The sequence below is a fragment of the Peromyscus leucopus genome, chromosome 8b, assembly GCF_004664715.2.
Source record: "Peromyscus leucopus breed LL Stock chromosome 8b, UCI_PerLeu_2.1, whole genome shotgun sequence".
Classification (NCBI taxonomy): Eukaryota; Metazoa; Chordata; class Mammalia; order Rodentia; family Cricetidae; genus Peromyscus; species Peromyscus leucopus.
The window spans coordinates 14947262-14969112 of record NC_051086.1 but is presented as its reverse complement, the minus strand read 5'-3'; the positions used below and the strand labels follow the sequence as shown (position 1 = coordinate 14969112).

The window sequence follows — 21851 nt, the reverse complement described above, 5'->3', positions numbered from 1 at the left end:
TTTTACTCTTTTGGAGGGTCCTTCACCCAGCTCCCAAAGAAATCATAAGCGAGACTTATGAATGCCTGGCCTTAGCTTGGCTTGTTGTAAGCCAGCTTTTCTTTTTGGTTTTTGGTTTTTTTTGAGACAGGGTTTCTCTGTGTAGTTTTGGTGCCTATCCTGGATCTTGCCCTGTAGACCAAGCTGGCCTCAAACTCACAGAGATCCTCCTGAGCCAGCTTTTCTTAAATTATCCCATCTACTTTTGCCTTTGGGCTTTTTCCTTTTCTTCTTCTGTAATCTTGCTTTTACTCTTACTCCATGCCTGGCTGTGTGGCTGAGTGGCTGGCCCCTTTCATCCTCCTTGTTCTCTTGTTCCTTGATCCTCTCAGATTTCTCCTCCCATTTATTCTCCACCTATCCTTTCTACTACCAAGCTATTGGCTGTTCAGCTCCTAATTAGTTAGACCAATCGGGTGTTTTAGACAGGCAAAGTAGCACGGCTTCACAGAGGTAAATAAATGCAACATAAAAGAATGCAGCACATCTTTGTATCGTTAAACAAATGTTCCACAGCATAAACAAACATAACAGATCTTAAAATAGTATTCTACAATAATATTCAGAATAAAAGACTTGTTCATCACAATTCATATATACTTTCATGTGTAGTATAATTTTTTTCATTTTCATTGCTTAGTTTAATTTCACTAAAGGACTATTTCTCAATTTATTACTGTTCTTGATCATTATTTGAGCTGTTTTTTAGTTTTTTGACTACTGAATAAGACAGCTATGCACATGTGTATGTCTTCATGAATGTGTTTTTATTTCTCTTTAATAAGCATATAGGAGTGGGAATCTCAGACCAGAATAATGTGTATTAAACATCTTTTCTAGCTCAGAGTTAAGGGCTGGGAGATGGCTCAGTGAACTGTGTGCTGCACAAACCAGAGGACCTGAGTGCCCACGTAGAATCCCTAGGACTTGCATAAAATGTTGGGCCTGGGGCCTTGTGTATCATTTCAGCACTGGTGAATGGAGACAGGCAGATGCTGACTGCCTGCTCGTCAGCCAGCCTAGCCAAACCAATGAGCTCCACATTGAGAGTCCCTGCCTCTGAAAAATGAGGTCAAGTATAACAGGAGGCCACCTGATGACTTCCCAGCCTCCACAAGTACACACACACATCGTGTGTACCTGTATACATAAACATATCTCACACATGTCACAGACTCCCACATGCACACACAAAGCTGTTTGTTCATGAATTACCCACGTACAGAAACACATCTACACACACACCACATGCATGCATAGCTGTGCTGTTTTACAACCCTGCAGCCAGGTGTGGTCCTGGAGTCGTTCTATAATCATAGTGTTTGATATTGCTGGTCTGTTTCAGCCTTTCTAATGATGCCATATGCTAATTTCTCATTTGTCTTTGTTCCTGTTTGAAGCAAGGTTGTGTGTCTCAAGTAGCCCAGAAAGTCTTCAGAATCCAGATCCTCCAGCCTCAGCCTCTCAGCATTTACAAGCCTGCACCATATGACCTGGCAGTAATTTATTATTTTAATGTCTTATTAATGTTAAGTGCTGTTATGTGTGTTTATAGACTTTATGTATCTTCTATTATGATGTGTCTGTTTAAATCTCATTCATCCCTCAAAATACATCATCTTGAACTTAAATCACATAAGTAATCAAATACTGTACAGCCTGGGATGGAAGCCTCTTAGCACACAAAATGTGATTTGGGTTGGTAAGAAAACTAGGAAAGCTGCAAAATAAGATCATTTCTAATTTATACTGTGGTTCTCATCATACCTCTTTCATCAGAGCATGTTTGGAAAGCTTTATCATGTAAATAAAATCTAGTCACCTGTATTGATCTAAGTTGTTAACCTGAAAAATCACATGAAATTATAGGTAAGAATTTGACCTCTGGAGTTACCTTACCTGACATAATAGTATTTAGCATCTAGTAACTACTATCTATGCATGATTATTAAATAAATGAACCATATGTATATACTTCTTTTGTTTCTTTTCAGAGTTTCCGTAGAGAAAGAAAAGATTGATGAAAAATCTGAAACAGAAAAACTCTTAGAATACATTGAAGAAATTAGGTAATATAAATAGTAGCTTTAAACTTAACTTCCAAGCTGGAGAAGTTGCTCAGTGGTTAAGAGCACTGGCTGCTCTTCTGTGGCAGACCAGCCACCACTTTTACGTCCCAGGGTGCTCTTGAGTAGCTAGAAAGAAGTTTCTAGCTAGAAAGAGATACCTAGATGTCGAGAGGAAAGACAAAAACACAGGATAGCCTCGGGAGGGCCTGGGTCTTCATTCACCAGCCCAGAACTTTATTTCAAAGGCCTTTTATGACAATGCCAAGGGGAGGAGCAAAGGACTTCCCCCTGCTAGATACAGCCAAGTGTAGACCCTTCCAAACACCTGGTCCTCAGGTCTGTGGTCCAGTCATCCTCTTTATGCAGACCTGCTGGGCAAAGCTACCAGGAAGTCCAGATGGACTACCACACTCTTGCAGAAGGCCCAGTTCAATTCCCAGCACCCATAACCATATGTAACTCCAGCCCCCAGGGGAATCTTAGCTGGTGGCCTCTGTGGGCATTGCACACCATGTGCTACACAGACATTCAGGCAGGTAAAACCCTCATACATGTTGAATAAGAAAATAATTGACAAGTTAATAAGTAAAATGGACCTTACTGGCTGGGGATATAACTTTGTTGGTAGAGCACTTGCCTGGCATTTGGGAAGTCCTAGATTCAGTATCAAAATTGTTTTGCTCATACAAAACAAGAGCACCTTATTATTGGTGAAATTATTATTAAGGCCACTCCACTTAGTTAAAAGAAAGATTTATTTAGTGGGCAACTTACAAAAAGGGAAAGGTAGGTCGCAGGGTCTGGAAAAGGTGTATCACAATCCAGCGGTGTTCTCTGGAGCTCTGCTCGGTCCACCTCCACCGTACAGGGTCCTGGCACAGAGAGAGCGCTGGCCCATCCAGCTCTCCAGTCTCCAGGCGCCTCCCTGACCCCGCCTAGTAGGCGTGACAGTTGCCAGAGTCCCAATGGGGCTTAGAATTTCCAGATCCAAGCTGGAATGGCTACCCACTACACCTTAATTTGTTGAACATGTTTTTTCAGTACCTAAAGAGGTATTCTCTTCATAATATTTTTAATGCAGTTGTGCATCTGATCAAGTGGAAAAGTACAAACTTGATATTGCTCAGTTAGAAGAAGATTTGAAAGAGAAGGACCACAAAATTGTAAGTCTTCAGCGATCTCTTGAGGAAACCCTCACATTTTCTAAGCAAATAGAAGACCTGACTGTTAAATGTCAGCTGCTTGAAACGGAAAGAGGTATTGTGCTATTCATATGATTTCACTTCAGTAAAGCTTAGGTACTGTCTATAAAAAATGCATGGCTGTATGACAACAACATTTTTCATAATAATGTAAATACCAAAAAGCCCATGTGCTGTATTTGGGAAGTTTTATAATGCTGTAGTGTTTGTTTTTATTTCAACACATTATATTCTTTGATTGGAAGTAGTTATAGTAGCTGATGACTTTTGCTGTGGGTGGCCATTTCATAATTAGTGCAAACTCATCACTAACGTATCTGTGTAGCATATGTGATAAGGTAATGACTATAATCTTCCCCCCTCTCTGTGTAGTGTGCTAAAGCAATGGGGTGAAATATTCGGTCAACTGAATCCCTTAGCATTAGTATTTGGTTCTGGAAAGTCTCGTGCTTTCCTTTTATAGATGATCTTGCCAACAAGGACAGAGAAAGGGCTGAAAGTCTCAGTGCTGAGATCCAGATTGTAACAGAGAAGCTTGTTCTGGAAAAACAAGAATATGAAAAGCTGCAACAAAAAGAATTGGAAATTGAGTCACTTCTACAACAAGAGAAGGTAGTTAACTACATTTAATTTTTTTTTTAAAGCTACTTATTTAAATACCATTTTTCCTTTATGTCAGAAAACCTCTGTGGGTATACTTTGAATATTTAGCCACAGATACTGGCACACATTTCTTTCAAGTAGACAGGATAGGTATTTATAATTATCTTAAAAAGGATATCTAACAATAGGAAAAAAGGAAAGCAATTTGAACAGGCAAGTTACACAAAGAACATTTTACATATTAGTGAGGGGGAAAAGCCCACTAGAAAATACCAACAAACAAAAAAACATGGTCAGGGGATAGAAATAGATGATTCTGACACAACATTCCGATAATTTGTAAACCTGAAAAGAGGATTTCTCTGTAGTAATCAGTGGAATAGAAATCTTCATTAACAAGGTGTCCAGAAACTAAACCATTTCACTGTTAGACTTTGGTGAAGGTTGACTCAGTAGGAATGGACATGGCACTAATGTGATACTGTATTTTGGGGCAACAGGCAATGAAAGGGGTTCAGTAGGTTAATATATACTGACCCAGAAAGATCTCAACTGCTTGTATGATTTTAAAAATATTTTTACATTTACAGAAAATATAGCATAGACTCCTCCCCAATGTATACATGTATGAAAATATATGGGCAATATGTACTCTAACCTGAAAGTTATCTCTGGAAAGGAAAAACAGATTGGGATAGGCACTAGTGAAAACTAATACTCACTTTACTTAAATCTAGATTTTTTTTTCCTCAATGATAATGTTTTATAAAACTTTGAAATGTGTATTTTATGTAACAGTGAGATCATAATATACTTTTATCATTTGAATAGAGTAGATTGAAGTATGCATATAAGCCAATTGTAAAGCAGATATAAAGAAAGTGGTGTGATGGTTTACACTAAAAAAACTAGAAATTGCATTTTCCACAGAGTTCAATTATAAAATATGGAGAAAGTGAATATGGAATGTATGTTTTTGTGTGTCCTTTAAGCTTTCTAGTTTAGTTGCCATACTTCATTGTCTGTGATGCACTTTTTGTCTCCGAGAGAGGTCCTGAGGCCACGTCTAATCATCTTGTGCTTGCCTGTCTGAATGCAGGAATTGTCTGCTCGTCTTCAGCAGCAGCTCTGCTCTTTTCAAGAGGAAATGGCTTCCGAGAAGAACGTCCTTAGGGAAGAGTTAAAGCTTGCCCTGGAGGAGCTGGATGCGGTGCAGCAGAAGGAGGACCAGAGTGAAAGGCTGGTGAAACAGCTGGAAGAGGAGGCACGGTCAACCGCTGAGCAACTAAAACGGCTGGACGAACTGCTGAAAGAGTGTGTATTAATAGGGTCTTGTTACGTGGGACTTGAACTATAAACTGTTTTCTTAGAATTCTCTTGTCACCTATGTATGTGCATGGAGGCTGGAATTATCTTACAAGGTAAGGAAGGATAAAGAGGAAGGCATGGTAAGAATATACATATGCTCACACACTTAACACTGCACACATATATATGTAAGCAGGTATGGCAGTCAAAGTAAGTGTTGCCTAGCACACTTTTATTTCCCAGGACCCCAGAGGTTAAGGCAGGAGGATGATGAGTTTGAAGTTCATCTGAGTTGCACATTGAGTTCATGGTATTGGGCCATAATAGTGAAACCTTGCCTCAAAAAAAAAAAAAGAACAAAAGGGATCCCTTTTTTATGCCCAAAAACTTAGATTGCATGCTTCTTTGCTACTCCATCTTCCAAGAGTCTTTGGACACCAGCAGTAAAATAGTGTTTTAGATCTGGAAACATCTAAGCCTTTTAATTTTTAAATAGCTTTTTTTGAGAGACTACAAACACTTCGTTGATTTATGGATGTGTACACACATGGGCAGGCACACATGCCTGTATGCATGTGGATGTCAGAGGACAACTTTCAGGAGTTGCTTCTCTTCCACCAAGTGGGGGTCCACAGGCTAAAACTCAGATCACTAAGGTTGACAAGTGCTTTTACCTCCTCGGCCAGTCTTGCATCGTAGAACAATCAGAAAACAAAATGGGGCCAAGTCATAGTGGCTCATGAGTGTAATCCCAGCACTACTGAGGCTGAGGCAAGAAGACAGCCCTGAGCTTGAGGCCAGCCAGTGTTGTAGAATGGACTGCTCTCAAAAAAAAAAAAAAAAAAAAGAACAATCGTAATTTGCTGGTAAACGTTCAAAAACAACATTCTTATTAAAAGAAAAACTAATATCTCAGTTTTATATCATTTCATATTACTTCTTATAACTTTATTTTCCAACACATGCATTTGAATTAAAATTTAACAATTTTATTCTTTTATTTTTAATTTTTATTATTTACTTTAAAAATATTTTTTAAATGTATTACTGTGGGCAGGTACATGTGGTGTGTGTATGTGTGAGTCAGGCATGGATAGAGATCAGAGGAGAAATCGCAGGAGTCAGCCTTCTCTACCATGGCTTTCAGGGACAAACACAAGTCATAAGGCTGCACAGCAGATTCTTTATCTGATCCTGGCAATTTGGTTCTTGAATTTAAACTACAATACGTCGTATCATTTAAGTTCCTGAAATCCCATCAAAGTAGCAAGCTGCTATGGATGGGATATGAACCTGTATCTCACGCCTGCCCCTGTTGAGTACTCAATAATCTCTTCTTGGTTTTTTTGTAATTCATGACAAAGAGGCACCCCAGGGTTTTGTGTACCCTCTTTCTCGGGGAGCAGTACAAAGGTGTTGTGGGAATTGTTCTAAATTGCAGCTGGTTTTAGAGAAAGGGAACCTGGAAAAGTTGAGTAGATAACCCATTTTCTAGAGGGGGTTCTGATTTCACAAGAGCTTTATTTGCTAGCTTGACTAGTTAGCTGTGCAGTTCCGAGAAAAATGGCTTTGACGCCTTCATATTCTCTTCATTAGGTGCCATGTGAGCTGCTGACCTCTAAGGTCCTTCTTAGACCAAACATTTTAGGCTTACATTAAAAAAACAAAAACTGAAAGTCACTCTTCCCAGGGAAAAGGAAAAATATTTTTATAACAAACCACGTAGTAGCATTTGGTTGTTTGTGCTGTGGTCCTCCTCACTGTGCAGTGTTCTGCTCTGTCTTACTTGACTGTGGTCCTCCTCACTGTGCAGTGTTCTGCTCTGTCTTACTTGACTGTGGTCTCCTCACTGTGCAGTGACCTGCTCTGTCTTATTTGACTGTGGTCCTCCTCACTGTGCAGTGACCTGCTCTGTCTTATTTGACTGTGGTCTCCTCACTGTGCAGTGTTCTGCTCTGTCTTATTTGACTGTGGTCTCCTCACTGTGCAGTGACCTGCTCTGTCTTATTTGACGGTGTCCTCCTCACTGTGCAGTGACCTGCTCTGTCTTATTTGACTGTGGTCTTCACTGTGCAGTGACCTACTCTGTCTTACTTGACTGTGGTCTTCACTGTGCAGTGACCTGCTCTGTCTTACTTGACTGTGGTCCTCCTCACTGTGCAGTGACCTGCTCTGTCTTATTTGACTGTTCCACTTAGAATTGAGCAGTGCTTACTTTTCCTTCACTCTATTTTAGAGACCCTTCATAAACTCATATCCTAACCAAACATCGTAGAACGTTTTTTATTTAGCTTCTTTATTGACTCTGGGAGTTTCACATCATACACCCCCATTCTGCTCACCTCCCAGTTCCCCCCACATCCTCTCCTCATCCTTGCCATGCCCCCACAAAAGAAAACAAAACAAAGCAAGCAAGCAAACAAAAGCAAAGGCAAAAACAACCACAGAAAAATCTCTTTGCTTCTTCTTTCCTGCCTCTCCAACACCTCTCCATTTGTCCTGGTGGCATTAGAAGCTTTGGTGTGTCACATCAGCTATATTAGCAAATGTTCATTGCAATAAGTTATTGGCCTGGTTCAAGGCCTCTGGCTTCTGGCACACCATCATCACTGGATCCTCACTGAAACTCCTCTGGGATATCCTGTGTCCACCCCGAGTCTTAGAGGTCTTACCGGTATCATAGGACTGGTCCCCTTTATGAATTCCAGCAGGTCCTAGATAGGGTAGATTCTAGGGTGGGACAACCCAAAGCCCATTTGTGGGCCTGCATGGTAGCCAAACTGGTCAGTCCAGGCCATTGGGGCCACCCACCTCCAGTGAGTGGGTGGAGTCAGCTCCCCTATGTGTATACCATCAGGGTAGGTCTACTCTTACCTGTGTTGAGGGGTTGGGCCATCTCTCCCGAGTGCAGGGGTCAGCTCTCTTGCTGTAGTGTCCAGTAAGAGGCAAGGCCAGCTTTCCTAGGCCAGTGAAGGGCAGGGCTGGCTCAGCATGGCCCTCTAACTTCATCTCACATGGTTCCTAAGGCCTCCTGAGGTGTCATGGGGCCACAGGTATCAATATATACCCCAGCTGCAGCTGGACCATGGACCCAGACATGGCCCTGTGCAGCAGCTCGGGCCCGGAGGACATCCTGGCTCTGGGTAGAAGGAATGGCCACACAGGTTGTGATGGTTCTGGCGGCCACATGGCTGCTGGACACCACCAAGGCCTCAGGTTGTGGCCCCAGCTCTGGGTCTCTTTGTGACCTTTGGTGGCAATCAGAACCCAGATTTCAGCACAGACTCCAGCCATGGTAGAACCATGGACCCAGTCATGGTCCTCGGCAGCAGTGTGGGTCTGGTTGGCCCCATGGCCCCATGTGATGACAAAGGTTGCCCAGATCGGTTCAGCCCCAGCAGCAACGTGGTTTGTGGACCTAAACAGCACCAGGAAGCAGCCCAGACCACTAGAATTAGCATGGCACTTGATGGCCAATAGGAGCCATGGACAGCAAAACAGAGTAGGACCAGGGACCCAGACATGGCCCTTGGCAGGTGCCCAACCTGGACGTGACCATGGCCCCAGGTAGACAGCAGGCCTCCAGCTGCCCACTCCTCACCATCTTCTTTTCTTCTTTCTGCATCTTTCCACTGGGCATGAACCACTCTACTTCTACCTCTCTCATTTCTCCACCACGTGTTTCTTTATCATAATAAGGCCCAAATGCCCCTTGAGAACCCCGGCTGGCTCGACCTTACAGCACTTTAATAATATGCAATATTTGAAAAAGATACTTGAAATTTATAGTATGCATTCAGAAAAATGACTTAAAACCTATTTTGCTACTGTACAAAACTGAAGATTTTGTTAGTGTTGGGCATGTGCTATCTTTCCACTTGGTGGGCTGAGAGGATCGTGAGCTCAAGGCCAGCTTGGGCTAAATATAGCAAGATCTTATCTCAAACAAAATTAAATAATAATGGCATATATGGATTAATCATATCAAAAATACACATTAGTACTATAACTACTTTTCAAAAGAGTTTTTAACGTGAAGTGTCTCAATAAAAGGAATTAAACTTCATTAAGTCTAGGTGCTTTTAGCTGGCATTGCATTCAGTCTTTATTTATTTTAATGTGCATTGATGTTTTTGCCATGGGTGTTGGGTCCCCTGAAGCTGGCGTTACAGACAGCTGCCATATGGGTGCTGGGAATTGAACAAGTACCCTCTGGAAGAGCAGTCAGTGCTCTTAACCTCTCAGCCATCTCTCCAGCCCCGCATTCAGTCTTTACAGCTGACTATTCTGTAACATTGGTTTTTGTTGTTCTTTCCTCTAAATTGCCTGCATAATGCAGGAGATATGAAAGGAAATCCAGTAGAAAGTATATATAGAAGAAGCCAGTAAATAAGTTAGTAAACCATCATGCTATGAGATTAAGTCATAAATGTATGTTTTTAAATTATATACCAGCTATTGTGAAGAATTGTATGAGATATATGGTGCATAATTTCTGATCTTTTGTCATTTTTTCTTGTTCTTAGGAAAGAAGTTGAGCTAGAGAAAAGTAATGCTGCTCACATCCATGACACCTTGACTTTACAGGAGAGGTATAATGATACAGTGCAAGATCTTAGAGACATTTCTGCTCAATTGGAAAGGTATCTTTCTTTGTAGTGTTCACTATGGAATATATGAGTGGGGAGGAGTGTTTACCTACAGAAATCTAAGAACAAAGCAATCCATAGAGATGACTGCCATTACCTTAAACTCCATGATGACCGGCTGTAAATGGGCACTTGGTGTCATCTGGTAATCTTCCTGTACTTATGTAGATGTCCCTTTTCCTACCATCCAGTTCAAACTAAAGCCAACCGTTAGCACCACTATCTTACTTTCCTGATGGCATCTTTTGAAAATAACATCAAAGGCTCTTCTAGCTTCATCTGACTTAGGAGCACGTAAACTTATCCTATCTCCCTGACTATTTAATAATTTCTTAAGTTTCTTGGTTGCTTTTCTTTCCCTCTGCCGCAACCGTTACCCTCTTCCTTAGATACTCTTGCTGTGATAGCACTGGTTAGCCTGGCCTCAAACACATGGCAGTCCTGCCTTAACCTTTGAGTGTTGGTATTGCAGGAATGCTCCTCTGTGGGTGGATGCTAATATTTTAGTCTTTTTAGCCTTCAGTAACTATATAGTATCATTTCTTCCTTGTCTCTTTTAATTTTTGTTGGCTAGGGTTGATGGCTCACACCTGTACTCTTTCCCTTGAGAATTTTAAAGCAGAATTACAGTAAGTTTGAGGCCAGACCAAGCTACACAGTGATTTCTAGTCCAATATAGTGTGATCCTATGTTGGAATGAAAAGGAGAAAATTAGAAATGTTTTCAGTCAGTATGAATATATTTTGATGTGCAGTCATTTTTAAATGCAGACGTTAAAAAAGAAAACAACTCCATTGACCGTCACCTTTACCTCCCCAAGAGCACTCATTCCCAGTGCTTTTGTAGCACAACATTCTATTCTTCTCACAGTCCATCTTCTCGGAATTATCTTGGGATAATGTAATTTTCATATAGTTATTTCATACTGTACTCCTACCGCATCCTTCCTATTTTCCTTTTTTGGGTGACTGGGGGCAGACTCTCTCTGTGTAGTTCTGACTGTCCTGGAATTATCTATGTAGGCCAAACTAGCCTTCAACTCACAGAGATCCACCTGCCTCTGCCTCCTGGGATTGAAGGTGTGTGCTACCACATCCTGGCCCTATTTTCCTTTTTTAAAAAGGTCAAGGGCACTAGAGAGATGGCTCAGTGGTTAAGGGCACCAAGTGCTCCTCCAAAGGACCCAGGTTCAATTGCCAACATCACATGGTGTCTCAGCCATATGTGTAGTTTAAGGGTATCAGATGTCATATTCTGGATCTTTGGACACTGCACATATGTCGAACAGAAAATATTATGTAAACTTTTACCTCAGAGTACTGAATTCTTACCTGTGTGAGTACATGAATATATTATAAAGCTTTTCTTCTGCCAAGAAGTATATAAAATCTAAACTTCGTTACGTATACAGTAGGAAGAAAAAGTGTTAACTTTTTTTTTTTTCTGATAAGCTATAAAGCATCAACACTTAAAGAAATAGAAGATCTTAAGCTGGAGAAATTGACTCTACAAGAAAAAGTAGCCATGGCTGAAAAAGGTGTAGAAGACGTTCAACACCAGCTATTGACAGCTGAGAGCACAAATCAAGAATATGCAAGGTGAGTAACACAAATGCTCTGTTAAAGAAAATACTTACAGCTTTTTGTTTTGTTTTGAGATGGGGTCTCACTATGTAGACTTGGCTGGAACCTGCCATATAGTGCAGGCTGGCCTCAAATGGAGACTCTGCCTGACTCTGCCTCCCAAGTGCTGCAATTAAAGGCAAAGCCTGCCACATCCAGTCAGGATTACAATTTTTAAGAATTTCTTCTATTGCTTTGTTTTGTTTTGGTTTTTTTTTTTTTCGAAAAGAAAGGGATAAAAATTGAAATGTCTATCAGATGTTTAGTGTATTCTTTTTTCTCAAATCTAAGGATGCTTCTAGATCTGCAGAACAGATCAACATTGAAAGAAGCAGAAATTAAAGAAATCACATCTTCATCTCTTAAGAAAATAACTGATCTGCAAAATCAACTCAGACAACAGGATGAAGATTTTAAGAAGCAACTCGAAGAGGAGGAAGCGAGGTAATTCTGGCTTAGACCTTGAGTGCCATTTAATGCATTGGGTTTTTTCTAATAAATTGAAAAACATGATTTTTTTTTAACTTAATTTCCCCGTACAGAAAAGCAGAGAAAGAAACTGCAGTGACAGAATTAACTGTGGAGAGTAACAAGTGGCGTCTCCTTTACGAAGAGCTGTATAACAAGACTAAACCTTTTCAGGTTTGTTGCTTAGAATTAAACCTTTGTTTTTAGAAGCATAAATACTTATTTGTAACAAAGGAGTTTGTGTATGGTGTTCAAAATCTACAACTTCTTGTTAAATTCACATTTGCACTTCCCCTTTTTAAACATGCATTTATAATCATTACTTTATACAGATATAGATATGTAAATACAACATCGAGTTGGAGAGGTCTGTTATTTTAGTTTATCATAAAGAGCCCAAAGATATGCCATGAAAATACTGACTAGAATGGATCGTTAGTAGAAAATGCCTATTTTGAACAAGTTACATACATGTATGAAAACTGAAGCCTCTATTTTGTAACTCATAGCAGTGGTTGTTTTTTTGGAGGCAGTGTTGAGACAGAGTTTCTCTGTGTAACATCCCTGACTGTCCTAGAATTCACTCTGTAGCCCAGGCTGGCCTCAAACTCACAGACATCCACCTGCCTCTGACTCCCGAGTCCTGGGACTAACGGTGTGTGCACGGCTGCTCCTGGCAGAAGTGTAAGCTAAAGTCATCTCCACAGAAACAGATATGTTTTGAAATGTCTTTTTTAGTGTGTGTGTGTGTGTGTGTGTGTGTGTGTGTGTACGTACATGATTATTATATTTGTGCAGGTCAGGGGACAAATGGCAGGAATTCATTCTCTCTGTCTACACTGTGGGTTCCGGTAAAGGAACTTGGGTCATCAGACTTGACAGTGAGCCTTTACCTCCTGAGCCATTTCTCTGCCCAGCTTAAAGGTTATAACTCATATCAGATACAGGGCACCAAATTTAAAGCTCAGAGGAAGCTCTTCCCAGGAACTTAGAGATCTGTTTCACACTAACATCTCTCTTTTCCTTTTCAATTTATTTATTTCTTCACGGTACTGGGCTTTGAGTCCAGGTCCTCATAGATACTATGTTCTTCCACTGAGCTACTTCTCTGCTCCCAGCCTATTCTTTATTTTTTTTTTTTTTTAAGAAAGTATAATTAAACTTTTTGCAGGCTGGAGAGATGTCTCAGTGGTTAAGAGTACTACCTGCTCTTCCAGAGGACCCAGGTTCAATTTTTAGCACCCACATGGTAGTTCCCAACTGGCTGTAACTCCAGTTACAGGGGATCCGACACCTTCTTCGGTCTCCATGGGCATGATGGTGCAGAGACATACAGCAGACAAAATCCCCATATACATAAAATAAAGTAAAAATAAAGAAATAAGTCTACTTGGATCTATTTTAAGAATGTATTCTCCCCTGTTAGTCTTGGCTGTGACTTGGTGCTTCTGCAGTGTCTCTTCACTATGTAGTCGTGCTTACACCTTAACTGCATATTAACAGTTTTCAAATTTTATCTGGTACCCAGCACTTGGGAGGCAGAGGCAGGCAGATCTCTGAATTAAGAGGCCAACCTGGTCTACAGATTTAGTTCTAGGACAGCCAGGACTACACAGAAAAATCCTATCTTGGAATTTAAAAAAAAAAAAAAATTATCTGGGGATGAACTCAAGTAGAGTGTACTTGGCACATGCAAGGTCCAGAGTTCAATTCCCAGCACTACATAAAAAGAGTGAAACCGAAAGTAACGGGCTAAATATTTTGATTTATAATTTCTCTAGCTTTATTGAAATACAATTGACAAATTTAGTAGACATACAATTTAATGTAGTTATAAGAAGTGCTTTCTAATAAACAACTTGAAATTAGTGGTCCTGAAGGCTCTCCTGGTAGGAACATCAATCATTCACTTGTTACTCTGTGGTGTGTATTTTGATATGTTCTACTCAGTATTTCTCAAGTTACTGGCCTGATTTTTGTACTATAGTTCATCCTTTGGTTTTCAGATGGAGTCTTCTATAACCCAAGCTGACCTGGTACTCAGTGTGCCAAGCAGCCTGGCCTGGGATCTGAAGTGCTCCTCTAGTACCAAGTTCTAGCATTATGAGTATCAGCCTCATGTCTGACGATCTTTGTTTCCTTTAGACCCTAGGCTGGCCTGGAACTTCCTGTGTAGCTGGACATGGCCTTGAATTCCTGATCCTCCTGCTTCTGCCTTCTGAATGCTGAATTTATAGCGATAGACAATCATATTGGCAATACCTTCATCTTTTTATAAAGAAAAGGTGGCAGGCATGGTATCATATGCTTTAATCCCAACACCCAGGAGGCAGAGGCAGGTAGATAAAGTTCAAGGCCACCCTGATAGTGTGTTCCAGGATAGTTAGGACTACATAGTGAGACCTTATCTCAAAAACAATAACAAAAAAGCCTACAAACAAGAAAAAAGAATGGAAAGAGATATTGGTTATAAAGTTGATATTTTGCTGATAGATTAAGAAAGCTGCTGACTCTATTGCTTTTCTTTTGATGATACTTAAGATAAAAAAAAATGCAAAGCTTAAAAGATTTTCTTGAGTTTATAGAGCCTTCAAGAAAAGTGTGAGTTCTTGTTATATTATTTTTATTTATGCTTTATATGAACTTAATAAGATTTAAAAGTTTTAGGCCAGACATGGTTGCAAATGCTTTTAATTACTGGTGTTGGTGCAGAAGCAGAAGGATGCACAAGTTCAACAATTTTAAGTCTTAGTTTCATTAAAAACATAAATATATACATATATATCTTTTCCAGCAACAACTGGATGCATTTGAAGCAGAGAAGCAGGCATTGTTGAATGAACATGGTGCAACTCAGGAACAGCTAAATAAAATCAGAGACTCATATGCAGAGCTGCTGGGTCACCAGAATCTAAAGCAAAAAATCAAGCATGTTGTGAAATTGAAAGATGAAAATAGCCAACTCAAATCGGTTTGTAAAATAACACTTATATTCAGATATACTAACAACCAGAAACTTTAACAATTTATCGGGGAAAATTCACCTGAGAATGAATGGACTTACTCAGTGTTGACCAGATGGATATTCAATTTTACTTAGCTTTATAATTGCTGCTAGAGTTGGAAGACTGTATCAAGTTTTACATATTTCTTCCTTTGTTATTTTACTTTCAGGAGGACAATTTCTAGATGAAGAACATAATTGGTTGCCTTTTTATACTATTTAGGTTTATTAGGAAGCCTGCTACAGCCTGTTATTCTGTCAAGCCGAAAGTTGATTTGGAGGCAAATTATTTTCAGTTCACTTTTGATCAGAAGAGTATACTCATAACTGTAGAAGAAAAGAAAATTTAAAATGCTTTGTTTACTTTGTGTGGGCTTGCCCAGATCACTTTGTAATTCAGTCTTAGTAAATATGTAATAGTTATTTTTGCCATTAGCTATGATACATAAGCAACTTTTTGGAATATGTCTGTATGGTGATATATTGTGTACCCCTATAAAGCTTGCTTGAGAATCAGAGGACAGAGCCAGCCACTAAATTAGACATAGAGGTCAGGCAGTGGTGGCACACACCTTTAATCCTGTCAATCAGAAGGCAGAGATCTGTCTGGATCTCTGTGAGTTCAAGGCCACACTGGGCTACATGAGAGGAACAGCCAGGCAGTGGTGACACACGCCTTTAATCCCAGGAAGTAATATGACATGGCAGAGAAAGGTATATATGGCGGGAGGAAACAGGATCTCACTCTCTTTAGAGGATTTCATAGAGGTAAGAACTAGTGGCTGGCTGTTCTGCTTCTCCGCTCTTTCAGCTTTCACCCTGATAATCTGGCTCTGGGTTTTTTATTATAAGACCATCGAAGACTCGAACAACATGTCTGCAACAATGATAGCACATTTTACCACTGTGTGCTTTAGTGATTATTTATATTTTTCTTACTTAGGAGGTGTCAAAACTCAGATCTCAGCTTGTTAAAAGGAAACAAAATGAGCTCAGACTTCAGGGAGAATTGAATAAAGCTCTGGGTATCAAACACTTCGATCCTTCCAAGGCTTTTCAGCATGAATGTAAAGAGAATTTTGTCCCCAAAACCCCATTAAAAGAAGGTAAAATAATAATAAAATAAAATAGTGTATTTATGTACCTGTCATTCTCGCTCTCTGTGTCTTTTGCTTTCACAGCAGTTGGTGATTTAACTTTTTTATAAACGAAACTTTGTTGTTATCTTCTAATAAAGAAGATGTATCAACGCCGCTTTCCTCCTTTCCTCTGCTTCTGTCTATCTAGATGCCCTGTCCTTCAAGCCCCATTCAGACTACATCTTCCTTGAAGTCTTTCTTTTATTGCTCCTACTAGCATCCCTCCTTACCTCCTCGACTGCATGTGGCTTGCCAAAGGCCAGTCCCTCTACACAGCTCACAGTGTAACCTAACTGTGTCATAGCTTCATAATTATTTTTTAAATTTCAGTTTTAGAGAAATAATTTTTCTCTTGACAGAATCTTTATATATTTCACAATTAAGGCTTAATTGCTTGCAATAGTGTATGTGTGTGTGTGTGTATTCATATAATACATGTATATGTATTATAGTATGGTACAGAATATAAACATTGATTCCTCTGTTTTCAAGAACATAGGTCTGGTTTTAGTTTAAATGACTTAGGAATTTGGTTTGGTTTAGCTTGGTTTTCAAGGATTTGAATCTCGGCCCTTCAACATGCTAGGCAAGTGTACCTGAGCTACAGCCACAGCCTAGATTATTGGTTAGTAGTTTTAATATAAAATTCTTATAGCTCTTTGTGATATTCTTTTCAGGCAACACAAACTGCTGCTGAATTCTGATGCAACATCAAGGATCATGAAAGTATACGTCTGAAATACCTGTTGAAGATGATTTTCTTCATTATTCCCGATATTATGTTTATAGTATATATTATATAATATATTCAATTTCTACTGCCTATTCTTAGGTATATGAAAGGACATTCAGCATTTGTTATGGAAATGTCTTTTGACATTTTATTTTCATTATATGTCTCCTTAATCTTTACCTTTATCACCTCATTCTGAACCACCTTATTTGCTTTGCAGCTTACATTGCACTACCATAAAAATCAACTTTTTTTTTTTAAAAGATCAGTATTAAAAATTTTCCCCCTCTTCCCCCAATAATTTTTAGCTTGATTTTAGAGTTCTTTGAATTCTGATGAAGAGTGGAAAGGCTCAAGCACTTTGCCTTGCTCCTGTGTCTACTTTGATTGGCTCATCATGCTCGCTCTGGTCTCCTCGTCACTTCCCATAGGAATAAGAACACCTTTAACTCGACAGTAACCTTGTGATTTTAAATCATAGTCACTGGGTATTTAATCGTTTCCAGATTCCTTGGCTCTACTCCAGTTCTAGTTCTAAACTAAAACATGTATCTTGGCCTATAAACCTACATTTTTTTAAAGATTAGTCTGTTAATTTTTAGATAGACTGGAAATCTGTTTTTTTTTGGGGTGGGGGGTGGCTCTGAGACAGGATTGCTCTGTGTAGCTCTGGCTGTCCTGGAACTCCCTCTGTAGACCAGGCTGGCCTTGAACTCAGAGATCCACCTGCCTCTGCCTTCCAATTGCTGGGATTAAAGGCAAAGTACCCCATGCCCAGGCTCAAGGAAGTCTGAAAAACTGTACATACTAGATTTTTAAAGACTGTGTCACCTGCATATTCTCTGAATATGTGTGTGTAATTTAGAATAAAGTCATGGAAACTCATAACACCCAAAGAGTGATTCAATTTTCATTTAATGAAGTTACAGTATTGCTTCTATTTAAGATGTTTTTAATTATGTCTATCTCCCCTCCGAATTTGTCCCCAGAATCATAAATGATACCTCTTATTTATTTCTTTTAAAGGTTTATTTATGCCAGGGTTAGTGACACACACTTTTAATCCTAGCACTCTGGAGCAGAGACAGACGGATGGGTTAGTTCAAGACTAGCCTGGTCTAAACATTGAAAATTTATATTAGTCATCTTTTCTTCTAGTATTCTGTGGATATTTATAACCTTTAATCATAGTAAATATGTACAAGGAAAACATCATAATAATCAGATCTTTGGTAGACTACTGGCTTTGTGCTGACACTATCTACAAAGTCGTTTGTGGAGCTGAAGATAGGGCTCAGTGATGAAGAGTCCTTACAGCACAATCATGAGGACCAGAGTTTGAGTCTCAGTTCCCATGTAACAAGGTAGGCATCTGGTGCATGCCTGATACCTCAGGTCTGAGACAGGTGGAGACAGAATCACTAGGACTCAATGGCTCCTGGCCTAGTGATAGAGACAGCAAGCCCCAGCTTCAGGGACCCTACCTTAAAGGACCAGATGAAGAGTGATAGAAGACCACACCCGATTCCCCCACCCACATTCACAGAGAAAGAGAGAGAGAGAATTAATTCTTAGGCTCATTTAGGTTAAGTGAAAATTCAGTAGGGTTCCTGTCTGATTTATGAGCAAGTTTTAACTACCTAAACACATGTGAGTTTACAGTCATACTATTTTGATTGTTTTTTGACTCCGTTGTCCTTTGTGAAAACTACATCTTGCCTTTAGCAGTTGATTTTACCCCTGGGCCCTGCCATCCTGGGATCTGTTATTCCCATAGCATTTAAGTTTCTAGGTTCACAGCTCTCAGAGTGAGCTCTTGCCTCCAGAGAAGATTCGTTGGTTATGGATCTCTGAAAATGATTCTGGGATACTGTTTTGATTTGGATCTTAGTGGCAAGTCTCTAAAAGACCATGTGAAGTTTGTGTTGTGGAGGGGAGGTAGAATCCTTTGAAGTTGGTCTCCTGGACAGAAATGAGGGCCCTGGGGGCATACCGTTTGTGGTGGTTTGAATGAGTCTTATGGGCTAATGTATTTGAATCTCACCAGTTAGTGGAACTGTTATAGAAGGTTTAAAAGGTGTGACTTTGGAGGATCTTTGTCACTGGAAGGAGGGGGGTGGGTGGTCTTTGAGGTTTCAAAAGCCCATGCAATTCCCAGTATTCTAAGCATTTCCTGGCTGACCTTCAGGGTAAAGCTGAATAGCTTGCTTACACATATAGCTAGAAGAAGGGATGTTCATACCAACCAAGGCACAGTTCTCGTGTGCTGTTGTGGTTGATTGCTGCCTACATGTTTAAGCTTAAGGTCCAGTAAGAGGCTTCTCTTGAATGGCACTTCCTTGCTACTTTTAAGCATTAGAGTGGACTGAGCTGGTACATAGAAAAGGGGCATATGATGGCAAAGGCAGCAGTGACAGTGGCAATAGCATCAGGACAGCAGAAGAATCAGAGGACAGCCAGGACAGAAGGGACAGATCAGCAGTGATGAGAGAAGGAAGGGCTGGAGAGATGCCTCTGGTTAAGAGCACCAGCTGCTCTTCTAGAAGACTGGGTCCAATTCCCATCGCCTGCACGGGAGCTAACAACTGTCTAGCTCGGTTCCGGGGGATCCCATGGCCACTTCTGGCTTCACAGGCACTGCACAGATAAAGATGCTGGAAAACATCCATAAAATTAGAGTTGAGCAGGCACTGTGGACTCTGATGGCCAGAAGAGTAACCAGAGAGCAACCAAGACTTAAGTGCTAAGAATCCAGCACTCTCGGTGCAAAGCTTATGACACTTCACTATAGGGCTAAGGATCCCAACACCTTGAACTATGAAGTTTGTAACATGGCCTGTTGCTGTCTGCTGCCAGAAGCCATTTATAGAATCTGCCAAGGACCAGGGCTGCTGGTAGCTAAAGCACAGAATGATGAGCCTTCAAAATGAGATCCCAGCTCCCTAAGTCTCTGGTTAAGCTTCTGGGTTTATTAGTTTTCCCCTTGGACACTCACCTAAAATTGCCAGCAGCAGCATTCAGCATGATTCATATTAAAAGAGTGAAAACTTCTAGCCAGCATATTGGTGGTAAGATCGCTAAAGCAATATGTGCATGTACCATGGCACACTTTTGGAGACCAGTGGACAATTTGTAGGGTGGTTCTCCAGGGATCTAACTTATGTTGTCACCTCGGTGGCAAATATCTTTACCCATTGAGCTCATCTTATTAACCCTTGTTTTGTTTTTCAGTGAGAGCTACTATATAGAGATTCAAAACAGGTTTTGTTAGATTTCACTCATTTCATTTGTACATATTTGTGGAGGCAAAACAATTTTAAAAAGAAAGGAAAACATTGATTTTTGCCCCAAGAGTATCATAACAGCATAAAGATATTTTTTAAACCTGCAAAATATACACGTACTCTTTATAGGAAAACAGATTTTTGACATTTTTTTCAGATCCAAATGAGTTTAGAATTTGGTTGTCTATTTTATCACTTGATTATCAACGCAGTGGCTCTCGCTACATCAAACTAATATCCCAGAAAATGTTGACTGAGTTTAAAGTTGTGACTTAAAGGATCCAAAATGTATTTGTACTATTGTTTTAAAATGCGAGTGTAGCCACCACATATGGTTGTACATGCCTGTAATCCCAGCACTTTGGGAGGCTGAGGCAGGAAGATGTAAGTTCTGGCCAGCCTGGAATTCATAGGGAGGCCCTGCCTTATAAATAATTTGGATATAAGCTACATATAGCAATAGAGTGAAATAAACAGCTCTTATGTATTTTAACACAAGTTTGGGTAAACGTGTATACTCTTGGAATCAACACTCTGTTGATACAAAGAATAGGTTCATTCCCCAGAAAGTAGGCCTTCACTGTCAATCCTTACTTTTCCACCAACACAAGATTATGTCTTCCACAAAGATGAAATTTTCACCTGTTTTAGAATTTCACATACATGGAATCATTCTCTGTGCCTAGTTTCATTTCCTCAGCGAAATGACAGATTCATTCCTGTAGCTTATTTCTTTATATTCCTAAATAATATTCCCCCGTATGGATGAGCCAGAATTTATCTGTTCATCTGTTGACAGTTGTTTAGTTTATTTCAAGTTTCATGCCATTTTGAATTAAGCGATGGGGCCGGTGAGGTGGCTCAGTGGGTCAAAGTGCTTGGCACCTAGCCTAAAGACCCAGTCCAATCACCTAGTCCCCAGTAGCAGGAGAGAACCAACTCCTACAAGTTAACCTCTGCCCCCGCCCCATAGCAACATGACCCTCCCCCACAGGAACATGCACAAAAAGAAGAAGCATTTCAGCCGGGCAGTGGTGGCTGGTGGCGGCGCACGCCTTTAATCCCAGCACTCGGGAGGCAGAGCCAGGCGGATCTCTGTGAGTTCGAGGCCAGCCTGGGCTACCAAGTGAGTTCCAGGAAAGTCACAAAGCTACACAAGAGAAGCCCTGTCTCGGAAAACCAAAAGAAAAAAAAAAAAAGAAACATTTCTAAAAAGTGGAATTAAGTAGCTATGAATACTCATGTATAGCTCTTCATGGATGGGATACATGTTTTTATTCTTCATGAATACATGCCTGTACCTGGGATTACTCTTTGATGGGGCAGCGTACATTTAAGAATGCCAACTGTTTTTTTCAAACAGTTCCATCATTTTTGGGTTCCCACTAGTGTAGAGTGAGTATTCCAGCTGTTGAAAACTCAAGCGAAGGGGTTACAAAAGAGCCACGTTAACATATCCACTGTTTTGAGTTAAAGACACTTAAAGAAAGCAGGTGCAAAAAGATGACTGATCTTTCTGTTTCCTGAAGGTAGGAGATGAAGTTGCTATAGATGCACTGCTTTGCTAGAAGCAAAGCCACCCTCCTATTAACATGAAGGAGAGTTGAGCCCCAGAGAGTTGTGCAAACCATACCAAAATTACTCCCAACTGCTAATCTCACCATGTATTTTTTTTTTTTTTTGCTGCTCATAACTTATTATTCTTTGTCTAATTCAATGTATAATTGCTGA

The 21851-nt window shown here is 40.1% G+C and overlaps 1 protein-coding gene across 1 annotated transcript in view; it reads left to right on the top strand.

Annotated features, from left to right (window-relative positions):
• Nucleotides 1–17524, top strand: part of Hmmr (hyaluronan mediated motility receptor) — a 31911-nt gene extending 14387 nt beyond the window's left edge. Inside the window, exons 8-18 of the mRNA XM_028864293.2 lie at nt 2034–2108; nt 3190–3365; nt 3774–3922; nt 5013–5227; nt 9748–9864; nt 11322–11468; nt 11784–11936; nt 12035–12134; nt 14755–14931; nt 15908–16070; nt 16781–17524. Of these exons, the coding sequence (XP_028720126.1) occupies nt 2034–2108; nt 3190–3365; nt 3774–3922; nt 5013–5227; nt 9748–9864; nt 11322–11468; nt 11784–11936; nt 12035–12134; nt 14755–14931; nt 15908–16070; nt 16781–16800 (1492 nt within the window). The 3' untranslated portion in view covers nt 16801–17524. The remainder of the gene's footprint in view (nt 1–2033; nt 2109–3189; nt 3366–3773; nt 3923–5012; nt 5228–9747; nt 9865–11321; nt 11469–11783; nt 11937–12034; nt 12135–14754; nt 14932–15907; nt 16071–16780) is intronic.
• The last annotated feature ends 4327 nt before the right edge of the window (nt 17525–21851 follow it).